Raw genomic sequence first — 27909 nt, 5'->3', positions numbered from 1 at the left:
TTTACATGAACCCATTAGGGAGTGTCTAGCCAGTGCTCACAGGTGATGGGTCAAAGGTAATACCTGGTGTTGATAATGGTTGCAAACTTGCCTCTTTATGAGTGGCCATTCCCAGTTTTTCAGTGGTTAAAGACTCACCTACTGATACACCTGCACTCTAAGCCTGGGACACTATCTATTATCCAGCACCAGGTATGTGTCCTCTGACCCCTTAAACACCTCACAATTGGCGTGAAACCTGATGGGACATTTAACTTTCCTTAAGGCCAAAGTGAGAAAGTGCCATCTTTCTTGCATGGTATGCCCCCACTTTTTGCTGAATTGATAATGTACTTTCACTGAGTGTGCCATAGGCTCCTGCCAATCAGGTGTCCAGGGCCTGTGCTCCTTCCCTAAAAACTGTATTGAAAGCTAAACCCAATTGGCATCTCTGGCCACAGGTAAGCCCCTGGTAAATGGTACCATAGGTACCCAGGGCACTGTGACAAGAGAATGCCCCTATGGGCTGCAGCACTTATTGTGCCACCCTTAGGAAACCTGTACCCTGACACACACACACTGCCTTTGCAGGCGGAGTGTCGTGGTGCAGAAGTAAACAGAGAGTCGACATGGCACACATCCCTGTGCCATGCCCACAAACACACTGCCCTGGCATCCCTAAGTCACCCCTCCAGTTGGGTGCACTATGACTGGTGTGGGCACAGGTGCATGAGCCCTGTGCCCCTACAGTACCCAGGGCCGTTCCTGGGCACTGTAAGTGCTGTGATGCCATTATGAGTATATGGTGCTGGGAGGTTGTCATTACGAACTCCACAGCACCATAATGGCTACACTGAAGACTGAGAAGTTTGGTATTAAACTTCTCAGCACATTAAACCCACACTGATGCCAGTGTGGGATTTAATGTAAAATGCACTACAGAGGACATCTTAGAGATGGCCCCAGAATCCTAATCAACTCCCAGTGTCCTGACTGCGTGGCTACCCAGGCTGCCACCACCAGACATTTTTCTGGACCCCTGGGTCGAGAGCTTGCCGCTCTCGGGGGCCTGAAACAATGCACATCCTGGGACGAGAAGCCAAGCCTCCTCCCCCAGGATGGGCAGGGGAAGCTTTAAAGGCATGCCGCCTTTTGTGAGCTTCCCCAGGCCAATTGATCTACTCCGCAACTGGCCCTCACCAGTTCTGACCCCCGCTCTGGCGGGAAGACAGGCGGGAAACCCTAGGTGAGGAAAGGGTGTGTGCCAGCCTCTGCCAACCGCACTCATCAGGTGGGAGAGGCGAGGTGAAGCATAACTCCGGGCTCCTGCCATCTTTAGGATGGGAAGCCCTACCCAATCAGAGATAGGCTCCTGCCCCCTCCCACAGGAGAGGAGCAGGATAGGGGATGTACTCACCCCAGAACAGGGACCCATTGGTCCCTGCCCTTGCCCTACCTGTAACACCCCTAGATTTATTATTAGGGGCACCCTAAACCTTCAGATCCCGATTTTGAAACAAGAAGAAAAGCAAGAAGAAAGAAGACCTGCCGTGCAGCTGCGAACAAAAGGACGACACCAACTGACTTGGCCCCAGCCCTACCAGCCTGTTGATCCTTGAATCTGCTCCTGCTAAAACCCCGGCGTCTCCTGTGGACAGCAATCTCGAAAACCCTGGAGTACCTGACTGCCTTGCTCATCTAAAGACTGGGAGTCCCATGAGCAGTGTTTCTGCTCAAACAGCAACAACCCTGTTGCCAGCCAGGAACTGCAAATCCAGCACACTCTGCACCCACGCCAAGCCTCACCCGTACCTGAGTGGACCAAGACCACAAGGACTCCCCCCCCCCCCCACTCCCCACCCCCTGTGACCAAGAATCCAGCACCCAAGGGCCCGCCTCGACGATCCTGACGACGCCTGCAGTCTCACAACAAGGGACCCCTCCAACCGTGACTAGCAGAGGGTAAGATTTCCCATCGTCAAAAGACACCTCTGCACCCGGCGCCCCAAGGCCCCCTGTGCCCAACTCCTGGGTGTCTACCTATCCTCCAAGATCCCAACTTACCTCTCTAGGTGGTGGTCGCACCTGAAGAATCTCCGTCCCGAGCCTGCAGCCTTTGTTCAATTTCCATCTTTCCCATTGAATAACATTGGGCGCCCAAAGGCCTAAAATCACCCTGCACCCAGCCGCCCGAGTGCCACTGGGAGTGCAACCCCTATCCTGCTCTACTTCTCCACTTGCCCTGTGTAAGTGACCAGGAGCTCAGCTCATTGTCACTTTTATTTGTTCGTGTGAGAACACTTATTAAGTAGTTGTGATTGTATGGCTCGCGTGGCCTACCTTCTAGCAGCCACCAACCAAAGGCCCCCTATCCTCTATAGGATAACATTGGGCCTACTCACTCTGCACCTGGCTGCCCCTGTGCCGCTGAGGGTGTAACAACTGTACTTACCTGACCCTGGGAGACCCCTGAGCCTACCCCCAGAAACGTAACTCTGCCAGCAGAGTACTTACCCAAAGACCGATAACTTGATTTTTTCCATAGGGTAACATTGGCTGGTTTCACTTGGAAATTCTTCTAAGTGTCGATTTTCACAACTTTAAAATAGTCCTTAAAAATGGTCCGAACATCAAAAACGAAATTACTCACCTGCAATCAGGAGAGATGACAGTGCATGTATCTTTGAGCCCAGCACTGAACCTGAAAAGTAATTATAACCTTAATTTACTGTTAACCCACTTTTCCCCCATAGGAATACATTGCCTAGTTTTTGCCAGAATTTCTTCTAAGTGTCGACAAATATTCCTTAAAAATCGCCTGTGTAACAAAAACGATTTCTTTCAACTGTTTACAGGAAATGCACCAGGGCTGAATCCAGGATCCAACCCTGAGTAAGAAAAACATTTGTAAAGTAATTTTATTGCATTTACTTAAAACTTCCCATTGAGCTCAATGTTATTTTATGTTTAAATTGTGTTTAACTTGTGTTGCATATTGCAACAACTCTATCTATTGCACTTAAAAGTCTATTGCTATTTGAAAGTATTCATTTTCAACATTTCATTCTGAGAAAGTATTTATGATGCCTACTGTGGTTCTAAAAAAACAACTATATATTAATATATACAAAAAATGTTGGCCTAGAGTTCAGTTCTTGGGTGTGTGAGACCATTTGCTGACTGAGTGTGTACAATAAATGCTTTACACTGTCCTCTGATATTGCCTTACTGCTCGACCAAGCTACCACTTGAGAGTAAGGTTTTATCTAACTTTAGCCTCTTCCAAAACTCTGGGGACTGTGGACTCTGTGCACACTGTACCTTACTTTGGTCCAGTATATACAGAGCCACTTTCTTACAATAATACAGAAATGCATCAATGTCATGGAAAGTTAAATGGCACCTTTGAATTGCAGAACCTGATGTGCCATAAACTGTAGTGGCAGTGAAGACATGGCTTCATGCCTACTACCTCGTGTAGCCTGATAGCAGCAGCTTGAACCTTGCTGCCCAAACCTTTCAAATATCCCTTTTGACAGGTAGGAAAACCTGATTTTACATATCAAATATGTCACTCCTAAGCACAACTTGCTGCCCACAAGTTAGTTAGGGTTCATAATGCTTGAGTGTGGCTTGTGTGACATTAGAAATTACATGTTCCCCTCCAGTGACTAGGCCCAAAACGAAAGTCACTGGTCCGGCTTTTACTGGTACATAGGAAAAGTTAAAGTATCAATTAGACACTTTAATCTATAACTTTCAACCTGCACCAGCTATAGACTCCATTCAATGACTTGTTCTATATTTAATAAAAATCAAATATAATAGTACAATTGTATTTTTATTAATTATATGGGAAATCGAACTTTTGGAAAGTTACCTTTACCCTGCTTGAAGCTGCTGGAGGCTGATTTGAGTTAGCTCTCCAGTAAATGCCCAGCTTGCTCTTGTAGTAGATGTTAGGTGACACCTGGAAAAGCCAACATTTGTTCCCCTAGTCAGTTTGGCACCAACCCCAGTGGGATTAAATCTTCCCTCAGAACTTGTTTTAAGAGGAAGGAACTACTCATTACCCAGGCCACACTTCTGAGTGGCTACACAGCCTCTGGACAAGGGGAGAAAGGTTTCCACATCTTGGATTTTTGGGATAGAGTGCACTGTGGGGTTGTTTAGCATTGGGCAAACAAGAAGTGCTGGAAAAGTGAGCAGGGTTGCCCCTGATAACTCGTACCCCATTGCTTAGGGAGGAGGCAAGAGACAAACCCCACCCACTTGCCACCCATATCAGAACACTTTCTGGCCTTCAAGATCCAAATAGGACTGGACCTGCTGTTTATGACCGGAGAGGAGCACTGAAGGACTGGCCTGCCCCCTTTTGACCCACGACAAAGAAGCGTACTATAAAGGTCAGTTGGCTGACCACCTGTGTTTCTACGGGGACACAACAAGCTGCAAGAGGCTTTTTTCCTGGAAATGCCCAGCTGACCAGTGCCAATTTGGCGTGAACTGAACTGGGCTAGCTTTAGCGAGTCTCTCAAAGTTCCCTCTCCTGCGATCCAGGGGAGTCTTAAACGTCTACTTCTGTGTTGTTTGGGCACCAGAAAAAAGTTTTGAAACCTTGAATAAAAACTCCTCCAGAACTTAAGGGAGACGTGTGGGAAAGGGTATCTGACTAGCAGTTCCGTGGCGTAGGATTGCTTTTCATCTTTGTCCCAGCAGCTCCGAAAAACAACTCAGTCCTATTCTGCGTTGAGACGCAGAAACTTTTCAGTGCCAAAGTTCCAGAGCTCTGGTGGGAAGGTGCACCTGTTACAGAACTAGTGATCTGATTCGGCCACGGATCCAGTTTCGGGGACTGACATCTGTACTTTTACACTGTATTGTATAGCGCCACACACTGCAACTTCTGGGCACTCAACTAAACATCATGGTATAGGGGGCGGAGCTTGCCGGCAATCATGATGGCGGCGTAAGCCTGGAGCTCCCGTAAGCCCGGAGCTCCGGTCGGTGATCGACCAAAATCCTCAAATATCCTGGACCTGAGACGGAAGTCAGCTGTCCCAACCTGCCCTGAGCACAGCGCTACCGAAAAGGGGACCTAGACGCGCTATACACCGCTGCCCAACATCACCTCCTGAAGAGTCGCGGTAGGCCGGAAAGCAGCGGACCTGCGTGCTGGCTGACACGGGTTGCGTCGCCCTGCGTGCGGCAGTGGAGGGACGACGGGGACCGGAGTGAAGCGAAGTCCGCCGAGAGATCACTAACTTGCGAGGCCTGGAAGCGGAGACGCGAATCAGGCGTGTGACCCGGACTCCCTCCGCCCCTGCCGAGCGTTGTTGGTCGCAGCGACTTAAGGCGGGCAGGGACGGTGCACACAACTTCAGCGTCGGAACCGCAGCGCCCCGCTGAAATCGGGAGTACACAACTGCCGGCGTGCAGTGGAGACTTTGCGCCCTGAGTGGGGGCCTGAGCTGGGGCATCCTGCAACAGACGGAGCATTGGCAGAGCACGGGGCCACGGAGAGGCGCCCCCTGACCCGCTAATTAATACGAGGCCCCAGAGGGACCGGCAATACGGGCAGAACCACAGCAGCCCAGGTGGGACTTGGGGACAGTGCCTCATGCGCACTGTCCCCTCGGCTGATGTTTGAAGCCTCTGCGGACCCCTGGATAACACTACATTGTGGACGGTGAGCGCGACAGCGGTGTGCCCCCTACCGGACCGGGCCTTTGTGCGAAGCACTTTGGTGAGGTGACACTAGGCGGCGAATGGGAAGACCCGAGTCCCCCCTCTCCCCCACGGCTGCCGGAGGAAGCCCCAGATACCAAGGGCCCGGTCAATAGCGCGCCAGGGGCTGGGGGTCAGCTCCCCCCCCCACGGGCAATGGGCGAGTGAAACACATTGGCGGGAGAGGTGCGGGGCACCACGGTCACAGCGCCACCATGGGCAGGGGAGACAAGACCCAGTCTAAGCTGTCTTTCCAGCAGCAACGCTCCCAATCGCAGGATGGTGCGAACAGAGCGCAGCGGGCCCGCAACGAGGAGGAGACCCCGGCAGAGGAACAGGACCTGAAGGCCATGCTTCTGTCCATGGAAAAAGGTATCCAAGGCAGCATATCTACGCTAGGCTCCAAGATTGACTCACTCACATATCGGATGGACAGGATGGTGGAAAGGATTGACAAGCACGCGGAGAGGCTAGATATGGACGAAAGGCGTATCTCAGAAGTGGAGGAAGCGCAGCTGGAGCTAGATGTGGGCCATAAGAAAATTGAACAGCAGATGCAGGCCCTCCAAGACAAGGCTGAGGACTTAGAAGCACGGTCACGGCGCTGTAACCTCCGGATCATGGGCCTGCCAGAGACGACCCAGACTGGCAACATGGAACGCTTCATTAAGTCCTTACTCACCACGTTGTTGGGAGCGGAAACCTTCTCTCAAATGTTTGTAGTTAAGAGGGCGCACAGATCGCTAGAGCCGGGTCCACGCCCGGGAGCCCCACCACGCCCAATCATAGCTAAATTGCTCAACTACAGGGACCGTGGGCCTGCCTTGAGGCAGGCCAGAGCCAAAAAATTGCTCCAGTACGAGGGGTCGGAGATCTCTTTATACCCGGACTTTACTGCCAGAGTGCAAGAAGTGCGCAAACGCTTTGCCCCACACAAAAAACAGCTCATAGACATGGGTTTGGACTACGCTATGCTGTACCCGGCCAGGCTCCGGGTAAATCGGCAAGGGCACTCTCAGATATTCACAGGCCCACGGGCTCTGCAGCAAACCCTCAAGACGTGGGCGAAGGAACGGCGCGGAAACAACTCGCCGAGGGATAATGCAGATGAATATAGAAGCCCCTTAGATGAGCAGGAATGACACCTTTGACGGCGTAGGAGTTGCGAATCTGTTGGTTATGGGAACTTGCGGATGACAACGGATATGAGGGTCTGGCCTGGCTGAATAGGGCCCTATTAGTGGAGATGACTCTCGGGTAGCGTTTTTTGGCTCCACAAATTACCACTCATGGCAGTCTTGACCACGACTAAGGGAGCGGCTCGGCTGCCCTACTGAGGGCGCACGGATATGAGGAGAGGAGGCTGGCTAGAGGGGCAGCTACACCGAGGCTCGGCAGACATGAGATATGGGAACTCGTCGTCTGGTATCCGGTGTGCTTGGATACCGTCCGAGCCACTGTAGCTTTAATTTTGATTGACTGTTGATTATGTATGTTTACAGTCTCAGATGCACGCAATTAATCACCGAGGGCGAAGAGTGCTGTGCCTATTGCGGAGCGCAATACAGGCTCCGGTAACTGGCGATATGGCAACCTCGGCCCCGGCGCGCAATGCACCTGTCTGACTCGCACGAGTCTTTACTGTTGGGGGGAATCGGGGTGGGTGGCGGGGTGGAGGCGGTTACTGTAAGGCCAGGTTGGGGGTGGTCTTCTGTGGGAGGGGGGCGGGCTGTATGACGATCTGCACGGGGATGTTCGGGGACCCTGGATTGTTCTTGACTTTGTTCGCGGGGGGAGGGCACTGTTTCGTTGCAATTCACAGGGGGGGACAGTGAGGGGTGGATGAGGCCGTTGACATATCACAGGTTGAGCAAACTGGCCAGGCACATTACAGGAGAACTTGCGATTTCCACACTAAGCATACCCTATCAGGATGACTAACCCTCCCGGAGAACAGGAGCACACACAGACGGCCACCATACGCACCCTCACATGGAACGTTAGGGGGTTAAATGATTTCAGAAAACTGAGGAAAGTGATGAGCTATTTAAAAAGACAAAGAGTAGACATAGCGCTGCTGCAGGAGACCCATCTGCCGCTCTCGAGCAGGATGCTACGCAGTAGAGGCCTGGAGGGAAATATAGCAGCAGCGGGGTTCACGACCCATGCCAGAGAGGTCATCACATGGGTCAACCCGGGGTCGAAAATCACACTGCAGACACTAAGAACCGACCCAGAGGGCAGATATGTCTTAGCGAACTGTAGTGGTATGGGGCTGGATTTACTAGTAGTGAACCTCTTATGGCCCAAACTATGATGCCCCGGAATTCTATGAATCGTTAGCTGCGGTGATCGGCACCTATGACACAACCCAAATAATCTGGGGGCGGGGGGGACTTTAACCTGACGCTTAACCCAGATATTGACAGGCCGACTGGCCCACCTCGGAGGCCCTCGGCTGCGGCACAAACGCTGACTGCTAGACTTATCACTCTAGACATGGAGGACGTATGTAGAAGCAGAAACGCAAATCCTGGTGGGTATACCCACTGCTCAGCTTACTATGGATTGCACACTAGAATAGACTACTAGTTTGCTACCCCGGAGGTGCTTCGTAGGATCAGAGAATGCAAGGTCCTACCGCGCACTCTGTCAGACCATTCCCCCCTCCTGTTGGTCATAGCAACCTCGGCTAGGACAATTCCCCCCTTTACGTGGCGCTTTCCTCCGTACTCGCTCCTAGACCCTGTTTTTAGAGGAGAACTGGCAGAGGCAATTGACTTATTTTTTGAAAAAAATGTGGGGTCAGTGGAGGACTTCCAAATGGTATGGGAGGCGTTTAAGGTCTACATAAGGGGCATCGCTATGTCGAAACACTCCAGCGTTCTGAAGGCCATAAGGCACTGGCTATCGGACTTGGAAAGCCAGCTGCAGGCCCTTGAGAAACGGCAACTAAGCCGACCAGATGATGCGGCGGAGGCGGAAATAAAAACCCTCATAGCAGAGTACCATGATGAAGCCGACGGAGGTAAAACATTAGGGAAAATATGCCACCGCCCGCACTTACGGTTAGGGTGAAAGGCCTGGCTCTGTTCTGGCAAACATCCTAAAGGGCAGAAAAGGGAAGCCGCTAGTCACGGAGCTGAAGGCTGCAGATGGCCAACGCGCCACGGACGAGGCCGATATAGCTAATATATTTAGAGCTTACTACTCGGAATTGTACTCCTTGAAGTGCGGGGATTTTTCGGCTGAAATTCTAGATTACCTGGAACATATAAAGCTCCCGTTCCTCACTAACACACACAGGGAATTCCTCATGCTTCCTATACAACAAGAAGGGATTAGGGAGGCCCTGGCCTCTATGCACACGGGCAGCGCCCCAGGTATAGATGGCCTGACAGTAGACTTTTATAAAACGTTTCAAGAACTGCTGCCGCATATCTCCACTCTGTTGAGTGACATCTGTATTCAGGGCAGCATGCCGAGTTCCATGAGGGAGACAATTATCGTCACTATCCTTAAACTAGATAAGACGCACGACGAGTGCGGATCATACCGGCCGTTGTCACCACTTAACGTGGACACTAAGCTATATGCCAAAGTCCTAGCGACGAGACTTGCACTACTGGCCTCCGACTTAGTGGCTCCTGAGCAGGCAGGATTTATACCTAGCAGGAATTTGACGTATAATGTTAGAACAGTACTAGGAACTATCCAAAATGTCAAGCAGGATACAGCAGCCATGGCAGTATTCCTGGACATGGAAAAGGCATTTGACTCGGTGGAATGGCCGTTTCTACTCCAGGTATTACAGAGAATGGGGCTGGGGGAGCCCTTCCTGCAAGTGGTTGGCGCCCTTTATAATGGGCCCTCGGCTAGAGTGCAGGTTGGTAACGCGGTCTCGCAACCCTTTTTCATCAGCAGAGGGACTCGCCAAGGGTGCCCCCTCTCCCCGTTGCTGTATGCTCTAGCAGCAGAACCGCTGGCCTGCGCGCTGAGAGAGTACCATAGTCATGAAGGCATACGATTTCCAACCTACAAAATAGTGGTATCAATGTATGCTGATGGCACGCTGCTATATGTTCATGACCCTGCGACAAATCTGTCCCCGCTGCTGAGAGAGGTGGTTCACTTTGGAGCTCTCTCGGGCCTTAAAGTCAATTGGGCAAAGTCTATCGTCTTTCCTCTCACACCTGCGACTAGGCAGTTAGAGATGGAATACCCACTCCAGTGCTCGGAAGACCCTATTGGGTACCTTGGAATACGACTCCACACGGATCCGGAGCTGCTCCTAAGCCAAAACTACGGGAGAGCAGTCAGCAAGCTGAAGATGATATAGGGCTCTGGAGTAGACTGCCACTCATTTTGATGGGCCGCATAGCCATTATAAAAATGGTGGTTCTGCCGCGGTTCCTTTTCCTATTCAATGCCATTCCAATAGTACTATCTAAGGCTTTTTTCCAGCGGTTGACAAGTCTCATGATTAGCTTAGCGTGGGCAGGAGAGCAACCCAGGGTTAGGTGGTCACTCCTCACCCTGCCCTACAGCATGGGAGGCCTGGGTTGCCCCGGATCTTGAACTTTACTACAGAGTAGGACAAGCGTCACACCTGCACACTTGGGTACATGGCGACAAGATGATCCCGCATGTTCGCATGGAGCGACTGGTTGCACACCCGCAACCGCTCCCAGCCACGATCTGCATGCCTTTGGACTGCAAAACCGGACTACTGGATTCCATAGCTGCTACCAACCATGCCTGGCACTCGCTACTACAGAGGCAGGGAGGCGCGCTGCTCTATTCACCAGATATGCCCCTGGAGTGGATGCTCTGGCTTCCGCCTATGGGCGAGAAGGGTGTCACTAGGGAGCTGGCGAAAATCGGATTGCACTGAGCGGGCGACCTCTTTCAGGATGGAGTAGTCAAAACCTGGGACCAAGTGGGCGGCGACCGCAGAGAAATATCTATGATGCAACGCTTTCAATTCCACAGGGTGCGTAGTGCTCTTTCGGAGCTGCTTGGCGCGGATATGGCAGAACCACCAGAAGTCCTTGAACTGACATACGTCATCAAGGCCAAAGAGTCCCGCAAACTCCTTACGAATCGCTAGGTCACATGGAGAGCACCAGCTCATGAAAGCGAGAGTGGCTTGGCAAAGAGACCTGGAGACCACGATAGACGACGCTGTGTGGCGGTACTGCTGTGAAGGCACGAAGCGGATCTCACTCAACGGACGGCAAAGGTTGATCCCCTTCAAATTCTTGCAGAGGGTTTACTACACCCCGGAGAGACTCCATAGGTACGGTCTGCGGCAAACGGCAGACTGTGAAAGGTTCAACACTGCTAATGCTGATTTTATGCATTTAGCATGGTACTGCCCGGGCGTCCAGGCTTTTTGGCGCGACACATTTTCGGAAATGAGCAGAATCCTGGAGGTAGACCTGATCCCGGAACCTGGTTTGGCACTCATAGGGCTTCCGGTTGCGATACGTAGACTCGCGGACATGGGAATGCTAATGGCCAAGAGAGTAGTAGCACACTGTTGGATGAGGGGTCCGCTCCCTACCAAAACTAGATGGGCGCAAGACATGTTATACTGTAGCACCCAAGCGGAGCATTATAGTGAATTACTGCCCCCCAAGAGCCACCCTAAAAACTTTTGGGCTCTGTACCAAACGTACCTCAGCGGAACGGAGCAGGAACGGACCTCACATCGGAGGCAGGGCCCCCTGCCTCCGGATGTGGCACTGATCTGGAACCTCATACAGTGGGATTGGAGGGACGCACGCATGACTCAGAGACTGGTACACAGAGCTCAGCAGAAGGAGAGTAGGAGACGGGTTATGGATAGAGGACGGGGAGGCAGCGCGGGAACACTGCTCACCTCATGGCTGGTTGGGGCACTGAAATCTCGGCGGACACCCTAGCTTGGGCAGCCCTGATATGACGCTGGCATTGCTCTTGCGTGAATTTAAAGTATGCGTGGATGTGCAACTGGATATGGCCTCTCTACGGCATCCACACCTTTACTACACACTGTGAATGCAATGATGACGGGGTGGGGGGAGAGTCATTTCTTGGGTTGGGGTTGTTGTTTGTTAAGTAAGACACGAAAGTACCTGATTTTAATCTAAGCTTCAGCGTATAGGGGAGGGAGCGGGGAGACAAGCTGTTGGGAAAAAGAATTAAACCACGCAAGATAACTGCAATACACTCTCTCGGAAATGTCATCTGATTGATCCGTCTACCCCCTCGAGGGTTACGCCGCCGGACCCCCGGGTTGTCGGCTGAAGGGCTGTGTCTACACAGGACAGATGTTTAGTATAAATGTGAATAACGCGGCTGGCCCTTGAGGTTGTAGGCTTAGCGCTGTGTCTCTGAAGTTCGTGCCAATAAAGGTTTTTCAAAAAAAAAAAAACAGAAAGAAAACATCATGGTATATGCTGAAAATCAGATCAGAGTCAGTATGAGGACTGACTGACCCATGTGTCAGCCGTGCCTCAGTCATGCTCTTATTCTGAGGCTTAATCATGTGAAACCAGGTGTTTCAGGGTGGAGATGTGGTTTCCGACGTTCCACTTCTAGAGGCTCCAGAGCCCATTAAGAGCCCTCAAGAACCATCCCCAGTCACCTGCATAAACATCTTAATCCTTCTCGCCCCTGTAGTCTGTGCATGCGCCTGGAATACAGGCCTCAACGTAGGCACTACTTACAGCTGCCCTTTCCTCCTAACACCTACAAATCGACCTGTGCTTCAGTTTCGAAATTGTCAAGGCCGTTACTTTTTCCACCCTTTGGCTTATCTTTTGAAATATCTTCTACACATTAATAATTACTTTGAAACTGACACCTCTGTGTCCCAGGCTGTACTTAAGGTATTTGAAAATTTGCATCCCGTTTCAAGTCTACTACGATACAAAAGGGCAGAACAAAGCCGATGTACATTGAATGCACTGGCCGTTTTCCACCAATATGTGCACTGACGAACACAAATATGACGTCATGCTCAGGTACTTGGTCTAAATGTTAGTGCAAAGCTCCGCTGGTACGAGGGCAATCCATGTAATCAAAACTACATTGCTGACTTGTGAGCCAGCACACCCAGGCTGCAGATTGTGGCATCTCAATTTGACCGCATTGTCTGATCGTGGGCCAGTCATCTTATTTCCTTATGCCTCTGTTTTTTTTTTATCTTTAAACATAAAATTTGCTTCTGAATTAAGGTCTAAGCTCTTTATTATCATATCGCAGTATTAATCAACTCATTAAATTCTAGTAGGCATCAAACAGGTGTCTCCCTCCCATCTGCAGGAAAAATAACTTGTAACCTGCAAGTTTCAATCAGATCTCTACAGCAGGCATACAAATCTGGTGAATTGCGCATTTGTGAGATTGTGAGCTATTGACTTTATAAATGACAATGCCTTTTATTTATGTATTTAAAAACCTGCAATAATAAAAGGCATTGTCCTTTACAATACCGATAGGTCAAGGTTTTGAAAATGTGAGACCTATTACATTGCAAATGATTGTTCTTTTTTTACACTTCTTAGTCTGCAGACTAATGGTGTTATAGCTGTGTATGTTCAAAGAACCACCAGATATGGTGAGCTTATCTGCAGGATATGCGGGGGTGCTGGTTGATGTGGCTTTGTAAATGATGAAGCTGGGTTTTGAAGATGTTACGGATTGGCAAGGGGAGGCAGTAGAGTGCATCAGGATGGCGGTGATGAGGTCATATTTCTTAAGGCCCTTTTTATTCTTGATTACATAGGGTATTGCAACAGCTGCACAGTAAGGTGTAGGATATGCCCTTAAGGAGTGCCAGTGTCTGGTCTGGGTGGCCACACAGTAGGGCATTGCCACCATCCAGATGCAAGAGTACAAGGGTTTGAAAAGCAGTCCCGAAATGTGTTGATTTTTCTTAAAAAGGATAGCCGTTACCAGGCTGTCTTAACCTTTTTTTTCAATATTTTCCTTGCGAGAGAGGTTGGTGTCCAGGGTGAATCCAAGTCATTTGGCATTCCGTGGGAGATAAGGTTCGAAGCCGTCAAGGGTCATGTAATTGAGATAGGTTTGTACTGCCTCTTGTATGTTGTTATTGGTAAATAACAGGAATTCTGTCTTGGTTGGTTTAGGCTTCAAGTAGGCGCTGAACATCCAGGTCTGGATAATATGTAACCTGTGTTTGAGGCATAGGATGTCTGAAACAGAGGAGTCTTTCAAGTAGTCTTTCAATTGTATGTCTTCGGCATATCGATGAATCTTGATGCTGGTATCGGTGAGTAGAGCACCAAGTGGCTTCGTGTAAAGGTTAAAGATGACTGGAGATAGTAGGGAATCTTGTTGGACTGGAGATTCCCATGTAAACACACTAGTGTTGGTTGGAAACGTAGGAGGCGAACCAGTGAAGGGCATTGTAGGTAAATCCCAGTCGTGACACGAGGGTGGGATTGCCAACAGTGTTGAATTACTACCACATATTGTGCAACCTGAGCTGTGTGCAGTTAGGTGAGTGCTTTACCATTTTTCACTCCTTCCTTGATTCCTTCTGGTTTTCAACCATATATTAAGTCGCATTGTTTCACATGCAGATATTGATAAGATGAGCAGGTTTGCCGTCCTCTCATTTCTTCCGACAAAATTCCTCTTTGGAAGGAGTTGTTTCTGGCAACTCAAGGTGAGCTTTTGCATGAATTAAAGAACATTTTCAGTTTTAATTACACACCAGGTCTGGCTTTTAACCTATCCATGCCATTATGACACAGGTTTCTCACTTCCCTACGTTCTGATGAAGATCCTCCATGATGGTTCTAAGTAACCGCGTTCTATAGGGTCAAAACGTCAGCGCTCTTTATGTTTTTGGACACAGCCCAACTTTTTCCTTTGGACTTCTAAGGAATTCTTCTAGTTGTCCTCTGTGATTTAGATTGTACTGTATTTACCAGACAGCCACAGGCAGCTCAAGCACTGGGATTTCCTTTCTTTTTGATGTATATTTACTGTCAGTCACCTTATTTTTCAAATTTCACTCTGCACATGCACTTATGGCATGTTTGAGCAACCTTCATTGACCTGTACATAGATTGTTTCATGTATTTTAGACATATGCTGTGTGCAGTAATCTCTGTCCTGGCTATGCGTTTTTCTTCCCCTTTTCCCTTGTTTTATCATGTGTTGAGTTACGCCTTTGGTCCACCTAAAGAAAGATAGGTTCTCCATTGTGTTTTCTGGTATGGACAGGACCTCGTTTTGTATATATCCACTGTGTTAAAGGCAGATGAGAAGTTCAGCAGTATCAGGAGGAAGGGGTCATCTTCAGCTGTGGTCAAGAGGGGCATCGTCTATGATGTGTAAGGAGGCAGTCTCTATTCTGTTGTGTGATGTGTAGTCATGCAGCAGATGGTTAGCATTCATGTGTTCTTGGAGTTGATCATATACTCTTTTTTCAGTTATCTTACCGATAAATGGTAGGTGGGTGATGGACCGGTAGTTGTGGAGGTCATCAGAGTCTAGTGTAGGTTTCTTTAGGAGTGAGAGGATCTGGCTTTAACGAAGGACATCTTGTTTAACAAAAGTTACTTTGAGGGACTTGAGTATGTTAGCCTGAGAGAGAGACTGCTTTGAAGGTTGACCATTGCGAGTTTCTTCGTAAAGAGAGGTAGATGTGAGAGATGAAGCAGGCTTGGTATTGTGATGTGCATTTTTTCACTAAAGAGGTTGATAACATTGCATTTTTCAATCAATCAATCAGGGAACTGTAAGCGCGCTACTCATCCGTGAGGATCTCAACGTGCGGGGGAGGGGGAGTAGCTCTGCTCAGTCGAAAAGCCAGGTCTTGAGTGTCTTCCTGAAGATGTTAGGGAGGGGGCGCGTCTGATGTCTGTCGGGAGCTCGTTCCAGATCTTGGCCACGATGTAGGATAAGGCTCTTCCACCTGTTCTGGTCCTGCGGATGCGCAGGGTCAGCGGATCAGAGGTTTCTCTTAAGGTGCGTGGAAGGAGATTCTCTTGTTAGGTATCGGGGGCCGGTATTGTGGAGGCATTTATAGTCGTATGTGAGCATCTTGAAAGTGACTCTCTTCTCGACAGAGAGCCAGTGAATGTTACGCAGGTGTTGGGAGGTCTGTGGAGTGTCAAGTTGGTAGGTCTGGCGGGGGGTTGTTGCCGTGCGTGGTCGTGAGCAGTGTTCCGCTTCTTTTGATGATTTCATTAACGGTGATCTTATAGTACTTTAATTTGACTGATGTCTGCGTGTCGCCCGGAAGGCCTTCAATATCAAGATTGTTTTCTTTCCTGTCTCCAAATGAATTGTTTATCATCAACAAGGTCTTTAGAATACGAGGGTGTTTACTGCTTTAGCTCACAGTTGCGTGTTATAATTGGGGCCTGGACGCTCACATAGCTTTCTAAAAAATAGTTGAGTACCAGCACTCTTTTCAGTAGAAGCTCAAAACTTCAAATCAGTCAAGTCACGTACTCGGTGGAACCAATGTGTAACAGGAGCTTAAGCCCCTCTCTCTGAGTAGGACACTGAAAGCTCCCTTTTCCTGTCTAAATAAGTCCCAGCAACAGCAGACCTTAAAAAAACAAGTTTTAAGGACCTTTGTTAACTATTTTCTTCCTTCCGTGCATTTTCAAATGCTGCTCCGTTGGGGGATTTTTTAAAGCAAAAAAGGGCATTTCAAACCGCATTCCACCAGATGTTGTGTGTCATACAGAGTTTGGTCAGGCAACCAGATAAATACATTTAACTGAGAATCGATTGCTGTTTCCAGTCATATCTTTCTATTTTTAAAAATGTAAAAAAATTTCTGCAGGGATGAAGAGGAGACATTGGAGTAAACTTAGGTTACTCTTGTAACACTTGTGCTCCAGCTCCTTTCCTCCAAACATCATTTCTCCTATCCCCCTGTTTACTTAGGGTGCATAATGTTAATGTTGAGAGATGTTTGAGGGGAAGCTTGTCTTTTGGGTGCAGACATTGGCAACGAAGACCTCCTACATGCTCGGTTGCTGCTCAAGCATTTTTTCTTTGCTGTGAGTTGCTCCAGGTTTCTACCATGCTTTGGAGAAAGTCACGTTGAGTCTGAATGAAGAGGGGCTCAAGGACTAGGAACACTTGAATTGCTGAGGTAATCCAGTTGTATTCTGTGCATTACGTTCGCTAAGATTCTGCCACCAACTAACCAAGAATGGATCCCGCAGCCTGTGGCTCTGTAGAAGGTACTAGGACAGATTTACTCTTACACCTAGGCAACATTTTATTGTGGGGTTTAGTGTTCTTACCAGCAAGTACTAGCTTAGTGTTCTTAAGAAGGGATAGAAGTTTTTGCGCCATCAAATGAAGCTTATGTTCCAAATGTGTTTTCCAAGGGGTTTAAATGCAATAAATACTATCAATGTGATCTGAAAAAGACGCATTCACTTTTTTCGCTAACACAACATATTTCAACTCCTAGATGATGTCTGATATTAAAATGAAGGCTATTCAGGACCTGCAAGTAGAGGACGAGATTGGTGATGGTAATGTATTCCATGTGAAACATCCCCAAGTGCTCTGGTTGTTGGTCTTATTTCTGCTATACCATTGCCTTTTTTGACTCTCATTGCCCCCATTCTGTAGCCAGCACTTGTAGCCCTGTGCTTCTCATAGCTTCTGATCTCTTTGTTTCTAAGCGCAGTATCCTGTAGCAAATGCAAGCTCTCATCCTTTGTCTACTTTTAGTTTATGGCCTCTGTTTCTGCTTTTCACGTCTTGTTCTCTGAGGACCTGCCAAATCTAGTCCCTTGTTTCTGTTGCTTGTCATCTTTATATGGAATGAAGCCTCCTTCAATTGTATCTGCCTGTTTCATTTCAAAAGATTTATGTAGAATGATACAGTGAGGACTAAAGAATGAGACAATTGTGGGACCAAAGGGAGGAAGATAATTTCTTCAAGGAGTCTAGAAAATCAACTGGGGAGGGTTCCACCTTTGTGTAGGTTGCGTTGTTTCTAATGAAATGATATGTTACTGCCTTTTCCCTTTTCCAGGAAGTGACATCTGCCTTAGACCCATTGACAAAAATGGCAAGTTTCTCCCTCCAGGTAAGAAGATGCCTGTGGGGTAAATAAATGCTTCTGGTATAACTAGATAATAAGTTAAATATTTTTAGGGTGGCAGTATTGTATCTTAATTGGTTTGTTCGGAGTGTGGAAATTGCAGGAGCAAACCAGTTTTCGTTTTTGTTACTGTAACAATTAATGATTCTAAATATCTGCAGAGGGCATCCCCCATATCCCTGCAGTGATAGTGAGTTAATGTCGTCTTGATTTTGGAGCATCTCCTCCAGACATATCACACAAATTACCTTATTTATTTGTCCCTTTTATTTGCCATACTTTTAGTCTTATAATGTGAGGTCAGTTTCGTTCATTCTAGAGCTAAAATGTCACTTAGCCCTGTATTAGAAGTTAGGGTACTGAAACAAGCTCAATAGTATCGATGAACTCCAACGCATCCTGCTGTACCAACAGAAGGCTTCATATCCCTGTGATCCTAAGATGCATCTAGTACTAGAAGTGTTAGACTCTGTATACCTATACCTATGCCAATTACATCAGCACGTACTGTTCCAGTTCTCTGAGCCACACATCCATAGAGGTAACGTTTTCTGTATCCTTTTCCAGTTCTCTGAGCCATCCATTCATAGCGATCCGAGGTGCAGGTTCATGTTCCAGTTGTGTGAGACACTCACTGCTAGATGTCATCATTTTGCTTTATGCCAGATTACTGTGCAAAATTCTGAACATATACTGTACTATCTATAAAAAGCATTCTTTGGCTCACCCCTGACCACATGGAGTCGTAGAGATGCAATGCCTGTGGAAATCATACGGTCCCCTTATCCGTCGAAAATTTCTTACATTCTTGTGTTTCTCCCTTCTAGTGGGAGACTCCTTAACCGTGGAGGAGGCTCACGTGAGAATGAGAAGTTCCTTGGGACTGTGTGTGGGACAAGCTCCATCCTCCACCCAGGTGAGCTGGATCAGAACACTGCACTTTGGGCAATACTTTCACAACTGATTGCCAGCAACCTCTACTCAAGCAGCTACGTTATTTACAAATCACTCAAAACTCTTAGGTGGCTAACCTCAGCTGGAGAACAGTGAGAGGTATTCAACACTGAAAGATATTGGAAGGTTTTTAAAGGCCTTTCTGAATACCTTTAGTAGTTTCATATGAATCTCCTCATGTGAGATTATAATTACTGAGGTTTCAGTGCATACCCTTGTGTGCGCTCAGTGGTGGGATGCACCATAAGTGACCTTGTATCTATCTTAGTAACAGAGCCTGCTAAATAAGAGGAAGAGCACAGAACCAGTATTGCCATCATTACTGTCAACTGACACTTTAAAGTTTCAACTTTCTTTTCCTCTGTATGATTGTGATCACCTAACATGCAGCCAGTATTTGGTAGCTGTCCATTGACTACTTAACATATATGTGTTGGCCTTTTGTTGTTGTGGTTGTTGTTATTGGTATGATGTAATGTACTGCTTCATTATAGGGTATTTTCCTTCTTTAGTCATAGGATTTGTTGGTCTGGAACAACTTTCTTCTTTTGATCAGGAATGTTTTTGGTAGCTTGGATCAGTAACCTTTCACTATTATGCCTATATATAATGGATAAAGTACCCCCTTCTGTACATTATAGGGATATTGGAAGTCACAGAGGAGTCCCGTAACCATATAGAGAGTTGAGACCGAATACAGAGTTCATTTGTAGGGTTATGTAACTCAGAGGTGACGTGCACTATCCTTATCATGTATGACTTGTTGGTACTTTACTTTTTGTAAGAACTGGCCTGCACACCTGAATCTAAAGTGATAATCAAACCTTCGTGAATGTATTACATTTTTTACTCTGTTTAGCGTGCTGTTCATGCTTCAGCATTAGCCCCAAACCCTTCTTGGGGAAAATTACAGTGGAAGAAGGCCCAGAGAAAACTCCCTTCCTTCGTTAAGCACAGCTGAAGACTAAAAAGTCTCCCCTTTTGTTGAACCAATTCTTAAATACCACTTTAAATCAATCTCTTTGAAACATTTAAAAAAACATAATCAAAAACATGAGAGTTGGAGTGGTGTATTCATCCAATTACCACTCTTCAAATAACATCACATTTCAAATATTTAACATCATATATTCAGAAATGAGAAATGAAACAAGAACCATGTTATGAATTTCAACTGAGAATATTACAGTAGAACCCAATGCATTTCGGGTTTTTACAAAACCCTTCCTCAGGGGTAAATTAGACGTAAAAATTCACATATTAATTGACGTGAAGTCCTCCGTAGGAAGCTACAACAAAAATAATAGAAGTGTCCAATCAGTCGTTGTCAATACACAAGATAAACCATTCAATTAATGCTTCTACAGTAGGATTTGCACTCAAGAAAAAGATAGTGAAAGAATCAGTATTGCTACATAAGAGTGTTCAACAGGCGAGAAAAACGCTGTGAATAAAAAAGTAAATGTGGAAGTGCGACTCAATACTGCTAATAAGTAAAAGAGAAATTAAATAACAGCTCCCGGTCACCGCTACCACAAGTGAACAACTGTGCTGTAATATGTGCAGGACTCGTAACGCTTACCTGCCGTCGCATTTAAAACGTCTTAATAGCCAGAGAACTCTCTCGGACCCAATTTCTGCAAATACAGAACCAGGAGTAGTGTATAAGACACCTTCAATATATTGCTGCTACCTAACATTTACGATATGGCATCCACCGTCCCCAATGCTTGCCAGGCTTACCGGTTGGAGCAACACCGTACTCTACAAGGAGATGCGTGATTCAAAAAATCTGCAACAAGCGGACAAAACGCAATTTTTAATACTTTATGCCTGCCCCGTATTTGTATTATATTGCCTTAAATATCGGTTGACTCACCGATTAGACGCCGCTGAGCAAAGCTGCGTATTGAAATGCCACCAAACAAAGCTCCTTGTGAGATTGTAACTGTCCGTGGTTGACGTAGTTACGTCCCCCACGTTTTGCACATTTATTTAAAGGGGCCGAAGTAAATTGCCTTCATCCAGCCTTAAAGCATTATTGTGCCACGTATTACGCAAACATTCCCGAGTCAAAGGGAGAAATAAATATAACGGGACATACAATGTCCAAAGTGTTTTTGCAGTCTGTGTGTATGACTAAAACAACGGATATAATAGTCACCTCGCAAAGACGAAAACATCCTAAACAACTAAAAGAAAAGCACCTGTCCCAGGCACATAAAAATAGTGCTATTTACTGACATATGGGAAAGATCCCTCATTGTAAAGGAACTGAACAGTGTACAGCAGACAAAGTTAAGCAAAGAAAGGCAGAGAAACTATAATGAGTGCAAATCCTGTACAATTTAACAAATCTATTTAAAGGAGTGCCACAACAGTATATAAATTGAAAAAACCTTTTAAAGAAAACATAATAATTCATAATGATCATTGAGACCCCGGGGTATGATGGTGCCTAGACATTTAATCCAATGAGCCTCCCTTCGTGCTAACGTTGTGTTTATCTCACTTCCAGAGGTTATATGTACTTTTTCAAGAATAGTGTACCTCAACTGGGGGATTGTGTGTGAAGTATTAACCCAATGTGCTGCCAAAGATGAATTTAGATTCTTGTTCCTTATCCTACTTTTATGTTCCACTATGCGTGTCTTAACCTTACGACTAGTTCTCCCCACATAAACTAGCCCGCATGGGCATTTAATGTCATAAATCACCTCCTCAGTGTTATCCAGTATTAGGGGTGTCTTTCATAGATTCACATGCCTGAATCATTCCCCGTCGTCGAGACGGGAGCCAGTCAGAGGTGTGCCGCAGTTTACATTTTTGACCTGTGCCTGGGTGATCAAACGTATCACCTGTGATGACATTTCCACATTGCCCACAGTTATGACATTTCCTCATGCCTTTATACTTGGGTTGGTCTTCAATTTGACGAGATTTCAAAAGTTCCCTCAAGTTCTTTGATCTATTGTGAGCGAATAGTGGTAAATCGGTAAATAATCCTGCAAAATCTGCCTCTTGCTGAATGATGTCCCAGCGTTTCCTAATAATAGCCTTGAGGGTACTTTAGCCCATATAATACATGGTCTCTACATCACCTTTCCCACAAACCATTTAAATCCATGGTTCAATCCACGGTGTCTAGCTCTTTCATGTGAAAGAAACATGCTTGCAACTAGTGCAAAATTAAACATTTCACAAAAGCCTTTTAGATATTTTTTGCAAACAGATATTAGAAGCAGTTCAATACAAGCCAGTTCAAAATAAAAAAAAGCAGTAGTAGCTCAGAATGTGTAGAAACATTTAGAAATATTCTAGTTTTTCTCTAACTGTCTAAGGAGTGCAAAAAATAAACATGCTCACTCCGCTAACCATCGTAAGCTAGAACAATAGAGCAAAAGAAAAAAAAGGAACTTTCGGATTTTGTTGGTAAACAGCTGCTTCAATTATGCTTGGTGACCTGACCAGGATTTCACCTCGGCTGCTGGTACTGGCAGTAGGCATTGTGCCTTCAGAACTCGACTGTAATAACTTATAATAGTCGAGTCATAAAGTTTTTTCTTTTTATCCAGCGACTGGGTGCGTCACTTGTCTTGCCATTATAAAGAAATTAGAGACTGACGTTTATACTAGGTTTACAGAATCCCATATATTATAATTAGGACTCCCGGTTTTATGGTATTTATTTTTTCAACATTTCCGTCTGTATTTATCCATATTTATTCTTAGCACATTTTTTCTGTATTTATCCATTTTTATTCTGTATTCTCTGTATAAATTAAGCTGCAATGGGTATTTTTTCCACATTTATTTAACTGATAAATGTATACTCACTTTTGAACGTCTAGGAGGTTTCTTCAGCTGTATTCAGTGCAATAGCCTTATCTGAGAACTTTTGCTTTGTAGAATAGCATAAGTAACTGTAGATCAGCATTAATTAAGCTTAAATAGGAAATATTTTGTCTTTTTAAATATCCCCTACCTCTCAATCTATACACCAACTGACCTGGCACTCATGACTGACAGTAGAAAAAATATCTAAAGAAGACCTATTTTCTGTATTTTTCTGTATTTAAAAATAAATAGAGGCCCGAAAATAAAGTTTTCTGTCTGTATTTATCTGTAAAAAAGGAAAACTGAGAGGGAGGCCTAATTAGAAAAGTGTACTAGTTTGTTTATAGGGTGTTATATATACTTGTATGTATGTATATGGTACTTCTGTAGTGTAAACCTAACCAAAATACAGCAACGCACTGTACATAGTCAAACACCAGTATAAACTCATCAAATAATAGGAGAGCAAGCTGGGTTGTGGACATTTAGTGCATTCTGATGTAGTTTTCTTTAAAGATGTGGGTGAGTCTTTATCTCTTTCCTAAATACGATTGGCTTTGGAGTGTTCCTGATGGACAGCAGAATGTTGTTCCAAGTCTTGAGTCATTGCTGCCTTGCCTTTTCTTTTTTATACTTGCCTTCATGATACGTGGGGGACACGGTCATGATGACTTTGTAAATGATGCCCCAGGTTTTGAAGATAGTGCTGGCATGCAAGGGCAGCCAGTGGAGATGTTTCAGAATTGGGGTGATGTGATAATATTTCTAAAGGCCCTGGATGAGATGAGCTGCTGCGTGTACCATGCCTAAGGGGTGGCAGTGTTAAGTCTGTGATGCCATGGTGTAGGGTATTACCACCATCCAGATGCAAGAGTTTGAAACGCAGTTCTGAAGTCACTCTAACAGATACTGGTACCAGGCTGTCTTTGTGTTTTTTGTCAATATGTTCCTTGAGGTTGAGCTTGGTGTCCAGGTAGAACTCGAGTGACTTGACATGCAGTGCAAGTTTGAAGATAAAGGTTCATGACATTGAGCCTGGTTTGTACTGTACCTTGTTGTTGGATTATCTGAGGCAGAGGAGATTTTCAGATAGTTTATTATTTGTCATATTAGTGAATCTTGATGCTTCTATCTGGAAATAGAGTGCAAAGTGGGTCCATGTAAATGTTGAAGATGACAGGAGACAGCATTATGGAACTCTGCGTTTTCCACAGGTGATAGGGATCTTTTGTGACCTGGAGGTAACCATGTGAGCAAACTGGTGTCAGTTCGAAGGGCAGGAGGAGAACTAGTGATGGAGACTGCAGGTTAATCCCATTTGAGACTCCAAGGTGCTTATTAACCTTGTTTTTGTTGTGCAGGGGTCACTTGGAGGCAGCTCCACTCGCCGCATTTGTTCTGCCAACCTCTTGCCAGTACTCGTTTCCACGGGAGATTACTTCCTGCCGGGACGCGCTGTTGGCCGCCATCTTAGGTGAGGAGGGGGAGGAGGTCAGCGGTGCAGCGCTCGGCCCCTCACCACCTCAGACTTATAAAAATCATTGTGCTGTGGCCCTCAACTGTTTGGACACTCAGAGCCGGCCAGTGGGACTCTGGCCACTCGCCTGACTCGCGCTACACTCGCGCCTGATTTTAAAACTTTTTAAAATGTCTTTATTTGCCTAACCTTGTTTTTGTTGTGCAGGGGTCACTTGGAGGCAGCTCCACTCGCCGCATTTGTTCTGCCAACCTCTTGCCAGTACTCGTTTCCACAGGAGATTACTTCCCGCCGGGACGCGCTGTTGGCTGCCATCTTAGGTGAGGAGGGGGAGGAGGTCAGCGGTGCAGCGCTCGGCCCCTCACCACCTCAGACCTATAAAATGGCGCACCGATATAGGGAGCGCAGCGGGCACGCCGTCAGCGCGCCGAAGTCGCGCCTAAGTCCAGCCCGTCTGCGCCCGTCCGCGGCCGGACGGGCCCAGGGGCTAGGGATGCTGCCATTTCCATTCCTTATTCTCCCTCTGCTCTTAAGTGCCTACACGCCATTGCCAGCCCTCTCTCCCCCGACACCTGGACTCGCATTACATCTCTCGGCATTACAGGCACTCCATCCCCCCATCTTGCGTCGATGGCCCACGTCACTACCTGTCTCTCACAGTTTATCGAGAGCTCCAACTTTCTCGAGACCAACCAGGCTGGCTTCAGACCCGGCCACTCTACGGAGACAGTGATCTTGGCCGTGCTGGATGCCTTGAGAGACGGGGTTGACAAGGGTACCCCCCAGGCCTTGGTATTATTAGATCTGTCGGCCGCCTTCGACACGGTGGATCATAACATTCTTTTCCACCGTGTCGAGCAGGCTGGCATCCAGGGCCTGGCGCTGGCCTGGGTCAAATCCTTCCTGACCGGCAGGTCTCAGACCCTCAGCCTGGGCACTTTCAGGGCTCCTAGGGAGCACTCGCCCTGCAGGGTCCCCCAGGGTTCTTCCTTATCCCCTCTTCTTTTCAATCTCTATCTTCGCCCCTTCTTCTTTCTTTGAGGCAGTGGGACGTCACCGTGTTTAATTACGCGGACGACCTGCAACTCCTCTTTCCTCTCACCTCCCCTTCTGCTATTCCCAACTTCCAGGCAGTCATGTCCCACATTCTCCAGTGGATGGGCCACAACCAGCTAAAATTGAACCCCGGTAAGACGGAGCTCCTCCTTCCCGGTAGGAGCGCCACCTCCTGGGGGCCACAATTCTGGCCGGCGGAACTTGGTCCTTCTCCCACCCCTATGGCCTCGGTGAAGAGTCTAGGGGTCACAATTGACTCCGGTTTATCCCTTGGGCCACAGGTGGGGACGGTGGTCTCGTCCTGTATTTACCAGCTGCGCAGGATCAGGAAAGTGGCATCCCTCTTCACACCTGATGCCCTCCTGCAGGTCATAATGGCCCTCGTCCTCTCCCGCTTAGATTTTTCTAATGCGATTTATCACGGTCTGCCCAAAACATTGGTGGCTAGACTGCAAGTGATTCAAAATCAAGCGGCGAGATTGGCCCTAGGGATCCCGAAGTGGCAATCCGCCAGGCCCCTCCTTGCCAAACTCCACTGGCTCCCTGTCACCGCAAGGGCGGCCTTCAAGATCGGCTGCCTTACTTTTAAATCGCTAACCGGGCCCTGTCCCGCCTTTGTGAAATCTCTTATTAGACCCTACTGCCCATCCCGGAATCTGAGATCCTCTCATCTTCACTTCTTGACTGTCCCCCCCTACAAGCTCTGCAGATCCGGAGGCCGGAGATTCGCACACCTGGCCCCCAAGCTCTGGAACTCTTTTCCTCTTTCTCTCAAAACCTCTAATTCTCTGATACTTTTTCGTAAGTCCTTAAAAACTTGGCTTTTCCCTCAATCTGGTTAGTCCCTCTGTCCTCTCTATGTCCAACCAGCGCCAGGAAACCCATGGTGTCAGTGCGCTCTATAAGCACCCCTTACAATACAATACAATACAATGAGCGTGGAATGGACCACTGTGCCGAAGGCAGCTGAGAGATCCATCAATATGAAGCATACTTTGTTATTGAAATAACATCCTGGCTGTCTTTTGTTGTTATGCTGATATTATACTGGCCTTAGGCCATTGCAGTTACATGGTCCCAGGGCACTATAGTAGCTTGTTTTGGGAACACTGCATCATAGTTGCTTGTTTTGGAGCCACTGTAGTGGCTTCATGAGGGGGCATTGTAGCGGCTTAGTGTGAGGACATTATAGTGGCTTGGTCAGAGATTGATGCAGCTGGGCCTAGGGTATATAATGTCTTGGAGTGGGGGATACGTAGGGCATTATAGTAGCTTGATCTAAGAGAATTCTGGCAACTTCATATAGTAACTTTGCTGGGGACATTTCGAGCTGTTTAGTTCAGGCTATATTGCCAGCTTGGTTCTGGCAATATTGCGCATGCATGGTTTGGCCATCATTGTGCCAATTTGGCTTGGGTGGCATTGTACCAGATTGGCACTGGCGACATTGTGCCCACTTGACTCGGTTGGTATTGTTAAGCTGGTTTGGATGGCATTGTGTCAGCTTGATTCTGGCAGCATTTTGTCAGCTTGGTTTGGGCTGCATTGGGTCTGGCGACATTGTATCTGCCTGGGTAGCGCAGCATGGGCAGGTTTCATTCTGGCAACATTATGCCAGCTTGGTTCAGGTAACATTATACCAGCTTGTTAAAGACCGCATTGTACAACCCAATTAGTGGGACATATTTTGTATTAGTCTGAAAGCATTGCAGTGTCTCTAGATCAGAGTTCTTCAAACTGTGGGGCGCGCCCCCCTGGGGGGCGCAACACCATCCCAGATGGGGCGCGCACTCCACTCTAATTTTACCTTTGATCCCTGCAAGTCGAGGGAGGAGGGAGGGGAAGTCGACGGGGCACGAAGTGCCCATGCTTTTATTCTGTTCACCAGCCCAGGAGGGGGTTAACTCATTCAGCTTCAGCTGCAGTGAGGAGGCATCAAGTCTCCTCTGCTGAAACCGAACGGACAGACAGCCACTTCCTTTGCATTCGAAATTATAGTGGAGGAGACTCCTAGCCTCACACTGCAGCTGAAATGCCTGTCTGTTCGTTCGCCCTCACTTTAAGCAGTGGAGACATCCTGCCCCTCACTCCCCACCACTGGAGTCAAGCTAGCCGGGCTGATGAGAGGTGTTACCTCGAAACCGGTCCGGTCCTCGGATGCTTGATTCCGTTCTGGGAAGGACATGGCTTTTGTAGTTCGGACTGGACTGTTCCCATGGGGCACAGGGTCAGAGCTGATTTGCATATCGCCATTGTCTAACCCGGGGTGGTGTGGAGTGCAAAAAAACGATGGATTTGGTCCCAGATCTTTGGACTGGGTTGAGTGTGTGACATTGATCCACATTCGGTCCATCACCTGTTGTTTTTGCAAATTCCGCCCTAAGTGCGCTGGGGATGCCCAGACGTGAGTCCCAGGCACTCCACACCACTGGAGTCAAGCTAGCCGGGCTGATGAGAGGTGTTACCTCGAAACCGGTCCGGTCCTCGGATGCTTGATTCCGTTCTGGGAAGGACATGGCTTTTGTAGTTCGGACTGGACTGTTCCCATGGGGCACAGGGTCAGAGCTGATTTGCATATCGCCATTGTCTAACCCGGGGTGGTGTGGAGTGCAAAACAACGATGGATTTGGGCCCAGATCTTTGGACTGGGTTGAGTGTGTGACATTGATCCACATTCGGTCCATCACCTGTTGTTTTTGCAAATTCCGCCCTAAGTGCGCTGGGGATGCCCAGACGTGGGTCCCAGGCACTCCACACCACTGGAGTCAAGCTAGCC

The 27909-nt window shown here is 47.4% G+C and overlaps 1 protein-coding gene across 7 annotated transcripts in view; it reads left to right on the top strand.

The window, feature by feature from the left end:
* Positions 1–27909, top strand: part of USP40 (ubiquitin specific peptidase 40) — a 703484-nt gene that overhangs the window by 339681 nt on the left and 335894 nt on the right. For all 7 annotated transcript variants that reach the window (XM_086956273.1, XM_086956270.1, XM_086956267.1 and 4 more), the window contains 3 exons: positions 17168–17231; positions 17741–17794; positions 18637–18725. In XM_086956273.1, the coding sequence (XP_086812399.1) occupies positions 17168–17231; positions 17741–17794; positions 18637–18725 (207 nt within the window). The remainder of the gene's footprint in view (positions 1–17167; positions 17232–17740; positions 17795–18636; positions 18726–27909) is intronic.

Source organism: Lissotriton vulgaris, chromosome 2_1, assembly GCF_964263255.1.
Source record: "Lissotriton vulgaris chromosome 2_1, aLisVul1.2, whole genome shotgun sequence".
Taxonomy (NCBI): Eukaryota; Metazoa; Chordata; class Amphibia; order Caudata; family Salamandridae; genus Lissotriton; species Lissotriton vulgaris.
Note: the sequence above shows the minus strand (reverse complement) of the source record. Positions and strands in the feature narration are given on the sequence as shown.